Genomic DNA, 13,806 nt, shown 5'->3' on the forward strand with positions numbered 1-13,806 from the left:
TGAGGAGCAAGCAGCTTTGAACAAAACTGTGCAGAAGACAACGAGTGCTTAGTATCTTTTTCTTTCTCCTTTTTTAAGTGCAGACCATCCTTATTAGGATGGTCTAGACCTAGTACCTTCTGTACCAGCCAGTTCTTGCTCTGGTCTTCTGCAGGCCTCTCACACGCTACTATCCTTTCCTTGGAGAAGACAATCTCCACTCCTCTTCACTCCTACCCCTCCGCTGGAACTCCTTTTAGTCACAGGATGGATTCTGGGAAGCTGCTTTTGACTTAAGCAGGCAGGATGGTTAATTAAGGCATGCCTTTGGGAGCAACACCTGTAAAAGGGAGAGGGTGACTGGAGTGAGAACTAGAGCTATGACGCACATTCAACAACAGTCTTATTCAATCCCATGGGGAAGTTGGAGCCAGAATGAACCTTTAGAATTGTCCTGAAATGGCTGAGTCTTTATACTATTCCCCTTCCTCAGTCACTGGATGTGGGCTGCGTTGGGAAGGTTGTGACCTTAGGTGCCATGACTGCAATTCAGGTAGTTCCTGAGGGGAACTCATAGCTGTAGGCTGCCTGATGATATCTGGAGCAATAAGCCCTTCCTAGAAGGAGAATTTTGGTGGTGTGTCTCGGTGTCCATCTGACTTTCTTTGCCCCGTTAACTCCTAGTCCCATTTTGAAATCACTGCTCAAAGACATTTCAATTTTTTCCTTTTCAAAACAGATGTATAGCTGTATGGACACACACATTTGTTTAAATTTCTCTCTTAGGGATAGTAAGCCTTGAGTGTGGGAAATTTTTCTGTTCAAGACTCACCGTAGGACCAGCTCGGTGTCTGACTGAAGGTTTGATTTCTTGGTAACTGTCTTTTATGTAGGAAAAGAAAACTGATTATCTCTCATCACCCTTAATTTTTTTTTTTTTTCTGAGCAACATTTGCGCTCACGTAGAAGCAATACCCGTGAGGCTGAGACAGGTAGCTGAGTTAGTGACATCATGCTGCTAAAGGAATTTTGGATTGAATATTGGGTTGGCCTTTAACATTGTATGCATAGAAGCAGCATTTTGTAAATGAATCCCATTCATCAAGGGAGGGTTGCCTGATCAGTAGAAATCCATTACCACCACTGAGCCAGTATCTGCAGATTCCAACACTGGTTCAGCACAGGACACAGAATACACATTCGGCAATTGCTGTACATGGAGCTTGCACTTTAAAACTTTAGAAAGTGATGAGAAAAATTATGTATCTTACATAACTATTTGACCTATTTTCTCACTGAGTGACTGGCTAAATAAGCAGGTCAGGAAGGAATTAAAAAACAAAACAAAACTAGATAATCCTCTAACTAATAAATTTAGCTATCAAGGGATGGAGACAAATACATGCAAAGATTTCACATCTTCAAATCATTACCACGTTTACAAAACATCATCTTAAATCCTTTTCAAGTATTTTAAAGTTAGATTTAATAGTGTATCCTAAAATTTGCATTGAATCTTTCATAAAAAGATGAGTAACATTGGAGATGTTACAATATGTATTTTCCCCAAAGGCATTTGTTGACTTCTGTACGGATCAAGAAGTAAAATAAAATGTCATATTTAGAATACACAATAAATATTCATCATCCGATCAAATGGTGGTGGTATATAGCCCTTATACTAACCAAAAGGAAAGTCCTTGGTGGTAAAACCTAATCACAATTACTCACATACTGCCTTCAAGTATATAATAAAGAGCCTGACTTATATTAAAGAAATAGCCTGGTTATTATTCTTGTAATACAATATGTTTGTTGTATAATGAGGTGTCACTGCATTCTTGAAACCTAGAAAAAATGTTTACAATGGATTTAGCATCAGATTAGTAAGAAGAATGAAAGTTTGAAATACCACCTGCTGAGTGGCATTTGCACATGCTCAAAGCCTGGGGAGAAGAAAATGTTCAGAAAACAAGAAAAAAAATACAACCAAGAGTCTGGCCTTTCCCTCCTTCCTCACAGTCTGGGTTTCTGCTTCCCTCCCGGGATGGGGGCGCGGGGAGAGAAAGAGAGGCCGAGCCTGGGGCCCTCAGACTGGATCTTGACCCTGATCCGAAGCGCCCCCCCACCCCCCCTGTCTCCCATCTGGGGAAGCCTTTCCAGGGCAGTGCCCCATGTGCGCCCCATGCCAGCGTGCCTTTTCCTCCACTCGCTCAGGGATCACCACCTGCTGACAACGTCGGGGTCTCCACGCTCATTTCTTTTGTCAGTTACTTGGCGTCCTCAGTTGCCGCCTCCCTCCCTGCGCCCCGCCAGAGTTTCTGGTGGCCTTCTACTTCCTCTTTGCTGATGCCATGCCGCTGAATGACACGTGGCGGGGCTTGTGCTGGCCGGTGATGGACTTCCTGCATTGGTCACGGCGGTCCTCACCTACCTCGCCATCTGTCATGGCAGTCGCCAAATCCTTGGACTTGGCTTCCAAAGCAACCGGGGTGTAGGGATTCTTTGCAGCCATCGTGTTTGCAGTTGACTTCTACCTGATTTAGAAAGACGCAGCCGAATTCCTCCAACCAGGGAACTCCCCGTAGGCGCAACCGTAGCCGACAAGGCCAAAGGAGAGAATTCCAACTGGCTGTAGGGAGACACATGGGCCCTCATTCCTGCTCTGCTCCTTGGGTCCATGTGACCTTATGTGTTGAGAGGGAGGGGTAACTTCTCTAGGAGCAGCCTCTGGAGTTGCTGATGGACCTTGCCTCCTCACAGCCCCAAGGTAATGTTCCTGAGCTCAGCACACCAGACGGTGCCCTTGGCCTAACCACTCTGCACGTGAGGGCATCTTGAATGTTCTGCATCTACCCTTTCTTTCCATGTCTGTCCCACAGACCTTAAGCCCTTTAACCTCTATGCCAAAAACAAGCACAAGGGGACAAAGCAGAAAGAACCTGCGTGGGGGTGGGGGTGGGGTCAATTAAGACAGAAACTACCACAGGGCCAACTTGCCTGGGCCCAGTAGCTTTTTTGGTTTGCATTTGCTGCCTCTGTTCATGCCAGGCGCTTTGTTGAGAATGATCTAAGATTCTTTAGTTCAGGGAGCACCAGTTCCTTTTAATTCTTGAGGCAGGGAGAAAACGGACCTTTGCACTATCTAGGAGAGAGTGGGTCTTGGTGCCCCGAACTGGTACCTCACACCATTGGAAATCATGTCTTTCGGTGACATAACTATTCTGGGTCTAAGACTGTTTCATAGAAAAGCAGTAGACTTGTTTACTAGGTCCAAAAGAGCAAGGGTACCAAACGATGAAATAACAGTGCCAGGGTAGCTAGGCAGGCTCTGCCAAACCCTCTCTTTCCTTGGGGTCCTGCAGTAGGTGAGAGATCTCTACTCAGGACAGTGTACTTCTAGGTGCCAGAGCAGGTCTCCTGACCGCCTCCTGAGAGGTGACGTACCTTCTGTGTTCACCTGAGGACCTATGTATGCTGTGTATGTATCTTCAGTGGGCTTTTGTAACTTCATATAAATTTGTCTTTAAATACAATAGTGGCATTTCCAGTAGCCCAAGAGGCCTTGTAAATAAGCCAGAGTTCTGGACCCATGCTTTGGGCATTTTGTTACCTTTGTTCTACTCTTGCATGTGAATCTCTTACACTGAAAAAAGTCATAATGAATTAAACCACACTGACTCCCACAACAAACAAAAGCAAAAACACCACAAAATAAAAATCCACGGTGACACATTGTGGGGACAGAATTCCAGAGAGCAGTTTCCAGGCTCTCGGCCTCACATGGAAAGGTGCTGGCTTGGGTAGTAGATGGCCATCAGCTGTGACTAGTTGGCCGTCAGCTGTTACCAGTGAGCCATTAGCCACTGATATTGCCATGGCTGAGCTAACAAGAGCGGATTGCTGTTAGCCCAGCGGGTTGCAGTTAGCAAGTGAGGTTGGTTGGCAGAGAAGTGGACGGCGGGTTGCGGATCTTGTGGCTCCTGCTTCCTGTGTCTCCAACCCAGCCGCCAGTGAGACTATAGTGGTATGACTCCCCTATCTGTGGCTCCGGGGGTGTTCCTTTTTGGCCTCACTATGTCCTGCGTTCTTGTGTGGGGAGCAGGAGCTGAGACCCTGCATGACACACATCCACAGCTTTTAGGGATAAATAGTCCTTTCTTTTGTTGATTTTTTTGTTCTTTATTTTAAATAGGCAGACCCATTTCTGTCTTTTTCTTTTTCCATTTTTTTCAGTACACATAATTTGCATTATTTTTAGTTACAGTATAATCCTAGGGGTTTTATCTTACTGTAGCTTGTCCTTTGATTCTTATGACAACCTTGTATGTATAAAGACACAGAAAAAATGGTTAAGGTGCCCAATTAATACAATCATTAATAGCAAAGGCAAAATTTGAACCTAGGGTTTTTTAAAAAAAGTAAGCGCAGTCTTTTAGCCACTGTGTTATTCTTACACTAAAACCACTTCTAGTTTGTGTAGTTCTTGTTCAGGGAATGCACATTTCTTATGAACATTTCTTTCCACATGTAGGTCAAAAATGTAATGAAAAATATCATGGCTGGATTGCAACAAACCAACAGTGAAAAGATTCTCCTGAGCTGGGTCCGACAATCAACTCGTAATTATCCACAGGTTAATGTCATTAACTTCACCACCAGCTGGTCTGATGGTCTGGCTTTGAATGCTCTCATCCATAGTCATAGGTAAGGAGACGGCTGAGATACTGAATAATTTTTATAAGTATTGGTTTAGAGACTGATTTTTTTTTCTCCAATGTGCTTCCATATCATTTCCCACTATGCAATACATTATGTGTGTTGAACATGGTGATCTAACATGTACTGGAATGCACTGAATAAGAATATTTATCTTATTTGTATATAATATATCATTTAGTTGTTGAAATATTAAAGATACTGAACATGAATGTGCATATGGTGGGGGAGGGGAATCAACATATTTGTAATTGGGACTGTCAGAAAATCAAGGTTATAGTTGAACTTTGCTAAGAATGTGGTTGGTCTTTCTATACGAATAATGTGTTAGTCTGATTTTAAAGTATAAAGCTAAGTGTGGTTCCAAATGTCATATGAGTGGCTGTGGTAAAATCAGTTACCATCATCAGATTAATAATGAGAAAAAGAAACATTTCTCTTGCATGATACACACTTAGATAGGAAATACCATAAGGCTCTGTATATTTTTTATGTTTCAGGCTTAACAGAGGCTCTGAGTATCTTAGTAACCAAGGCAAAGAGCAGACCACAATTAAATCTGTGACTCATTGCTCAGAATATCAAAAGAAACAATTGCTTTGGAATAGCAAAGGAATTGCTGTAAAGCATTAGAGTTAGTTCTGTGGATCTTCATAAAGAGAATGCAGTGTAATATAGTGAACCAAATGTCCTTAACTATTCCATACAATATTATATTTTCTAATATAACAAAATACTTGTTTGCATTTTCTTGTGTAAAAAAGCTCAGTAAATGAATTAATAACAGTTGAAGAAAAAGCAAAATAACATGGTAAACATACAGTGCATTAATGTATTACATGTAATATATAAATTATATATGTATATGTATATAAAAAATGTATAATACGTTTACTGCAAGGAATATCTACTTTGGTTTTCCTGTTACCCACCTTTTTTACCCAGCCCAATTCCCGGAGTCAAACACATCTCCTTGTTCACTGTTTGAAAGGCCAGTGGACTGCATCCTCCCTGATTTCCAATGCAGCTTATGTTTTTTCACTTTGGTCTTTCTTTTCTTGATGAGTCTACCATTTTCCTTTGCCAATCTAGCTTCTAGAAAAGTCCAGATTATAAATGTTATTCACGGTAAAGCTCAGCCCGAGAGCAAGCACTCTCTAAGCATCTTTGGCAGGTGTCTTGCTCCAGCTGTGTTTAATTACCCCCATCCTGCCTGAGTGTTCAGGTGATTGACTCAGCAACCTGATTTTTGAAAGGAGGCAGCCTCTTACTACATGGGCATGTTAAGCAATGGTAACACCTTAGTTTTCATAAGTATGATGCGAAGAGAAATGCTCCACAGCTTGAATACAGCCCAATGGGAAGAGGTATAGACATTCATTGTGCATTATCAGTCAGTACTCATTTATGTAGCCACACGCTCGCAGTAAGGGCCTGAACATAGTCGTCAACTACACATTTCAGATGAACAGAGAAAGCGAGGATCAGGTTCTGTGGTCCTTGTTAGTTCTTCAACATTTTCTTTTCAAGTGGAAGACTTCTGCCCTGCAAGCATGTTCACACACTACATTTGTTCATATTCTGTTTTGTGATTTCTGCATGTGTTTGTGAGGAGTGTGTTTTGCCACGTATAATGCACTCCCGTGTATAATGCGCACCCACATTTTTGGCCCAAACTTTCAGGGCAAAAAATCTTTCATTTTAATTTGTGAATTCCAATTTTTAGTTGTTTACATTTAGGTACGTGTTTTTTGTATTATAAAGGAATTTTAGCATTTATTTTTTTAACATGTTGTACAAGAAATTTTATATAACAAATAATTACAAAGCACAAGAACAGATGCAAGGTACAAGAAATTTTATGTACCAGTAACAAATTTACAATATTTAGGCATAATAGAAGGCCAAGAACTCTTCGTCTTTCCAAGTTCATCGTAAGTTTAACAAAGCTGATTATCATTTCCAGGATATTAGTTTGCATATGGGTATCGTTATTGATTTCTAAAATTACACTTTTAACTCATATACATAAATAAAAGAATTAAAAACATTTATGTAGATATGGAATCAGTACTGCCCACGTACAATGTGCATCCTTATTTTTCCCTCACAAATTTGGGCAAAAAAGTGCACAGTATACACAGCAAAATATGATAATACTGTACACATACCCAGATTGCCCTGCTGTGTCATTCCCTGACCCACTCTTTCTCTCACAAAATATCGTCATATACATATTCTCTCCTGTCGTGTTGAATGAATCATCCATAGCTACCTTTTTATGCATAACATTGTTACTTTTCAAGAGGTTTCTCACAGTTGATAATGCTCTTTCAGGAGTCTTCTCCCTCTTTGTTTTGTCTTTGACAGATGTTCATATTGTTTATCTAAAGAAAAAATGGTTGAACTTTCTTTCCCAAGGTGATTGCCATTGGTACACTCAGGAATGTCATGAGGTGTTTTCATTTCAATAATTGAGTGACTAAGCTATATAGAACAAAGGCATGCATTTAATATTAGAGCATTAGGGATTGACAAAGAACCTTGGCAAAGGTTAGGATGTTGGTAGCTTTATATCTATTCAAAGCTAAATTTGATCTTAATATGTAGGAAATGAATAGTATTATATTAGGACAAAGTCTACTGCCATGCTGTTAAAAGGAAGCGAGATTCTACTTTTGTGGGGGGAAAAAAACAAATGATAATTGATTAGAAATAGGCTCAAATTATGCAGATAAGTTGCAATAAGTATAAAGTTGCAATTAAATTTTGTTCCAAATTGCTCATTTTAATTTATTACCATACAAGTAACATAGCACGTGATTTTAAAATTAAAGTCAGAAGGGGGTTGGGGGTAGGACGGTTAAAGGAAAAACAGAAGCAAAATGTGTTTTCATGACCCCAACCCCATCCCACCCCAATCTGCTTCCTAGTAGTAGTCACAGTCTACAACTTCTTTTATTCTTTGAGATGGTCTTCATAATTATGTATTTTTTTTCCTGATTAGGTGATTTCTGTCAGTATATAGGGTTACTCCTTAATATGCAGCTGTAAACCAATAGTAATTTTAGACTGTAATAAAGAAAAAAAGCATTTATTTGAGCAAAAAGAGCTGCATCAGGGGCAACACAGATTTAGATAGGGGAGGTGGCCTTTTATAACAAAAGTTCCCATCCAGGTTCTCAATTAGGTCCATTTTATGTAAATACAGTATGCAAATTGCACAGTTCTGATTGGACAGGGCAGGTGTCAGTCTGTTGGTAGTAAGATGAAACCAGGGTTTCCCTGCAGTGGTTGACTCAGAGAGTATAAACAAGTGGGGCATAGCTTGGAAGCCAACTGTTCAGTTCGAGGTCCTTCACCATAAACAGAATACTCGAGGGAAGTCCCTGTCAGCAAATTGCTGCTAGGCTCTTATTGTTTATAATATTTGGGCCCTTCGTTGACCATGGGGAGTCCATCTCAGCAGATAAATTCCCTCTCAGGGTTCACATTAAATGACTGTTTTCTTCTCGGGGTCCACAAAGCCCACAAATAATACCTGTGGTCCCCAATCTATTTCCTAATTAGATTATTATAATCATTTTATTCTTATAATTGTTGTCTGTATTTCTTACAATATTAGTGCACCCATTTTTTCATCAAGTTTAGACAAGATCTGTTCACTATCTGATGTGAAGAATGAGGAAATTATCATACTTACTTCCTCCTCTTTTCTCTTCTCCACCTTCCAGTTTGTTACTATATTGTCATTCTTGCATCAACAATGTTTGTAACATTTATATCTATTTTGTAAGTATAGGTGTTCTTGGCTTGAGTCTATAAATTGAAAATTCATTGCTGTTATTTTATAAACATAATTGACCACAGAACAAAGTATCAGAAGTTAATGTTTTTAAGCAATTATTTTGTAGCCACTGTTCTAAGTAAAATATCCCATCTATTTCTCATGACATAGATCCAATGATTAGCCTCATTTCACGAATTAGAAAATTGAGGCACATAGAGATTATGCGATTTACCTAAGATGATTTGGCTAATATGTGGTGGAGTCAGGATTTGAATTTATAGAGGACTCTACTTATCTACTAGCCTATATTGTCTCATTCAGTATGTTGGTTTCCTCAAAAGACTGGTGATCCTTGGTTAAACATCCTTATTTTTGAGTTGTGGTCTAGATAATATGAGAAGGTATGTGGCTTTCCTCTACAGTAGGTTAGTTTTACAATTCTTTATTCATTGGAAAAATCATAATTATTTTAAATGTTAATTAATGATGAATTTTAACAATGTAAGACAATTAGAGTAATTTGAATGCTGATGGAGACCTCAATGGCCATTCGGTACAATTCCTTCTTTTTTAAATGAAAACATTGAAGCTCAAATAGATTACAAGACTTAGATAACTCCTCACCCAGGTGATTAGTTCGTAGCCAAGGTAAAGGCGAAGGAGATGAAGAGTAAAGGGTTAGAATACAGAAGAAATTCTATTCTTTTCCATCATATTCATTTAACCTCGGTTACTGTCCTGTAGGTGAGAAAACTAGTTTTCCATACTCTCCCACCTAAATATTTTTTTTCGCACCCATTACTAAGAAATGAAGAAATAAAGATGGGTCAGAGGTTGCATAGTGAAGGTCAAGTTTCCCCAGATAGTCTAGAACTTAATTTTTATTTCTTTATAGTCTTTCCACTACTAGAGGTAGCTCTGAAATTATACATATTTTAGGTTCTAAAAGATCATTAGTTGTTTTGGGTAACTTGGGGTATATAGGAAAGATTAGATTTCCTAAGAAGTGCACCAAATTCTGGTGAATTAATCAGTCTAGGAATAAGAAAATAAAAGGAAATGAGAGTCAAATGAGCAATAAAACTGTACCTTCATTTTGAATTAGGTTTTAGGAAAAACAGCTAAGCCCATCTTTGTCACTTCTTCCCTTGCAGAGCATGAGTTGTTAAGGGGAATCTACGGTCAGACCCAAATGTCCTAAAATTCTGTGGAAATTCTATTTAAAGATATGGACAGGGATTTGTTTGGGTAGACATTTCATAGCACTCATCAGATTCTCAAAGGTATCTGTGATCCAAAAAAGGTGAAGAACCACTTACTTAATGATTTCCAGTGCCGTTGGCATAAATTGTATTTCCTTAACAGCCAAGGCCTTTCACAAACCCATCCCAATCCCCTCTCCTAACCATATCTCGCACCAGTTGATACTAGAAATCTCCCAATGAAGCTAGGCCTGTGAGGTCATAACTGACTGAGGACCTTCTGCTTCTTTCTTCCCTAATAATTTTTTTCTTTAATATTTACTCAACTTAGAATTCATTCTCAAATACTTTTCTTAAATCTAAACCCAAACCACCATTTAAGATTCCCTTAAGATTCAAAAAAACTTTCTTGACCTCTTTAGGTTTTAGAAAACCTTATATCTTATTATCTGTATTTTTCACATTTAAAATGTGTTTAATTTACAACATATGCATTTTTTTCGTCATTAGATTTAAAATCCTTATAGGATAAGAAGTGCCTCTTACACTTTTTGATGTTTTCTCTATTATTGAGTAAAATGATATTCACGTGGTATGTTCTCATCCGTTCTCTGCTGTAGTGAACAAATATTTATCGAGCCCCTACTATGTGTCAGACTGGGTTTCTAGAAGTGAACAAAATTGGCTATATATATATATATATATATATATATATATATATACACACACATATATATACGTATATACACATATATACGTATATATACATGTATATATACATATATATTCTGTATCCTAAATTGCACTGTGGGAGATAGGTAAATAGGCAAGAACAATAAAAATATATGAAATGTTAAATAGTAGTAAGTGCTAATGAGAAAAATATAAAGCAGTTAAGAGGGAAAGGAAATTAGTATATGTAGGTTTGATTTGGAAGTGCACAATTTGGGGGAGGTGCAGGGAAAGACTCACCAATAGTGTGACTTTTGAATAAAGACCCAAAGGATGTGGCAGTGTGAGCCATGTTGATGTTTGGGGGAAGAGAATTCCAGGCAGAGGGAACAGCAAATGCAGGAAACTACCTAGCCTGTTTGAGGAACATGAGGAGAGAAGCAAGAAATAAAATCAAGAAGTTCATAGGGAGCAAGACCATGGAAGGCCTTGTAGGTCACAGTTAAATCTGAATTTTACAGACTCAGATACAGAGAACAAACTGATGATTGCCACATGGGAGGAGGGTTAGGGGCTGGGTGAAAAAGGTGAAGGGATTAAGTACAAATTGGTAGTTACAGAACAGCCACGGGGATATGAAGTGCAGTGTAGAGAAGATAGTCAATAATGTTGTAACAACTGTATAGCGCCAGGTGGGTGCTAAATAATCAGGGGGATCACTGCATAAATTATATAAATGTCTAACCACTATGCTGTACACCTGAAACTAATATAAAATAATAATGTCAACTGTAATAAAAAATAAAAATGTTTTAAAAAACGAATTTTACTCCCCAGATAGCAGGGATCTGAGAAGGTTAGGGTGAAAGATTTTAACAGATCACTATGGCTGCTCTGCTAAGGATAGATTAACAAGGGCAAGGGTGGGAATAGGGGAGCAGTTAGAAGGCTAATGCAACAATCCATACAAAATAAAATGATTGTTTTGGATTAGGGTGATGACAGCAGGATAAGTAGAAGTGGTCAAATTCTGGATATATTTCCAACTAAGTGTTGCACGACAGTGCAAGAGTCATCAAAGTCTATTCCTAGGTGTCTCGTCTGAGCACCTGCAGTTTGAACTTGTGATTAGTTATTGAGGGAAGGAGAGGTGCAAGAGAAGTAAGTGGGTTTGGGGGAGTGTGATGGGGATGAAAAGCAGAAGTTCAATTTTGGACACTTGAGTCTTGAGGTGAGTCTAAGTGGACATACTGGGTAAGCAGATGAATTTAGAATCTGGGATTCAGGAAAGAGGTTTATAAAATTGGAAGTTACTGGCAAATCCATGAGATTGATTAACATATTTTTGTTGCTTGGATAAGGTATTAGGTTGGTGCAAAAGTAATTGTGATTTTGTAATTGTTTTTAACTTGTGAACTGCAGTTACTTTTGCACCAACCTAATAGATAAATTCTTTGTGTTCTTCGGGGTTTTCAATTAAAATTGGGCGTTATTTAAATGAGAAACCTCATTGAGGGGTAATGAAGAGTAACACTCGACTCTTAAGGATTATGGGCAATCAGAAATCAGAACTGAAGTGAATTTTATGAAACGTTCTAAATTGATTTATATTTGTCTTTATGTGTGTATATTTCAGGCCAGACCTGTTGGATTGGAATAGTGTGGTTTGCCAGCAGTCAGCCACACGAAGACTGGAACATGCATTCAACATCGCCCAATGTCAGTTAGGCATAGAGAAACTGCTGGATCCTGAAGGTTGGTATATTTCTGGACTACCACTGTTTTTAGTATAGTTTAATGTTTATTGTGATCGACTTAACATTTTCACAAACTAAGCACAAAGTAGAAACCATGCATTATATGTTTTTTTCATATTTTAGATGTGTTTAAAATGTTCTGTTTCCTTCCAATTATATTATGAATTTGTCCTATGTGATTTTAATTCTCAAAATACCAATATCTATAACTAAAGTGTAAAACTTTGGGGAAAAAATCAATGCCTTTACAAAGTATACGCCTCATGAATGGGGCATACTACTTTTAGAGTACATTGACTCCAAATAATTATAAAAAGTTCATGTTTTGCTTACTCTATCAAGAGGTTTGATGGACTAATTAGCTATAATTACTTAGCCACTCTTTCCAATTTTATTCGCATACTCCATACAAGGCAACATGGTTTACTGTTTAAATCAGGAAATCTATTCCTGGCACTGCGTCTGTTATAATTTGTCACTCTGGGGGAAGTCCTCCATTGGATAGTTATTCATTTTCTACTTCTTTCGTTGACAGGCAGCACTATATGTATATTTTTACTATATTACAGTTAAATAAATTTCATCCTTCTCTCTGGTGCTTCATAGTCATATCCCAGACACATGGATTAGAGGGATAATGATGGCTGACCTCTGCTTTTCTTCTGGCCTGTGAACCACAGTTTGTTTGTTTGCGACTCTCTTTGAAACTGCAGACTCTATTCTCGCTTTCTTGAGGCTTTACCACTCTCTAAAAACAGAAGATGGAGGAGCAGTGTCAGTGGGATTGATACCTGTGATATGATACAAGCTGGTATTTGGAAAGGGTTATATAATTCACTGGTCTCTGGAATATTGAATCAATTCCAAATGAGATCCTCGAGTGGTGGTGATAGGTCCCATAAGGATAAGCTCAGAACTAACTCAGAGGATAGACTTTCAGTGGAGAATTTATCATTAACCAGAATCTGATCGTCAGTGCTGCAAACCCAGAAACTTGATTGCCTCAACTTATTGCTAGCAGACCCATATGGTGGCAGTGAGGGTGGGAGAATTAACTTTTAAAGAAGTTCAAAAAAATTATATATCAATCAAAATGGAAATTCAGTCATTTAAAATGAGATATTTAACTATCAGAAGAACCAGAACACCCATATCTAATTGACCAACATATCACTCTCGGTAGGCACATGTACTTGGGAAGGAAAATTATAACAACGAAAATGCGTTTCTGAGGTTGGAATCAGATTCAATTCCTTAGAAATGTTTCTTCTCCTTTAGCTAATACATAGCTGAGCACTGACGCCTGTAACCTCTCTTTGTTGCTTCAGTAGATGATTAATGTTGCTTCAGTAGATGATTCAGCAGATGATCCCTCCTGCCCCCGTTTAGCTCTAAGGGAAATTATATCAATCACATTTCCTTGATTTGCAGGATGGTGGAAGGTAACCTCACCATTGACTCGTACCACTGATTTACATGTTTTTCTCATACTCCATTGAAGTAGAGAGGGCGGATATAATAAAAATATGAACTCCAACTCTTGAGAATAAAATCTGCAGTATATGGATTTTGAAGGATAAGCCTGTTAATAGTTTTTTTCTTTATCATTAAATTTACATGTGGTAGTCAGTTCCTTATCTGGAATATATGCTGTAGTTATTCGTGTGTGTACTCTATCCTGTCATAA

The 13,806-nt window shown here is 38.5% G+C and overlaps 1 protein-coding gene across 1 annotated transcript in view; it reads left to right on the plus strand.

Annotated features, from left to right (window-relative positions):
* DMD (dystrophin) overlaps window positions 1-13,806 on the plus strand; it is a 2,022,175-nt gene that overhangs the window by 387,505 nt on the left and 1,620,864 nt on the right. Inside the window, exons 6-7 of the mRNA XM_081043053.1 lie at window positions 4,514-4,686; window positions 11,999-12,117. Coding sequence (XP_080899179.1) covers window positions 4,514-4,686; window positions 11,999-12,117 — 292 coding nt within the window. The remainder of the gene's footprint in view (window positions 1-4,513; window positions 4,687-11,998; window positions 12,118-13,806) is intronic.

Source organism: Rhinolophus hipposideros (assembly GCF_964194185.1).
Source record: "Rhinolophus hipposideros genome assembly, chromosome: X".
Lineage (NCBI taxonomy): Eukaryota > Metazoa > Chordata > Mammalia > Chiroptera > Rhinolophidae > Rhinolophus > Rhinolophus hipposideros.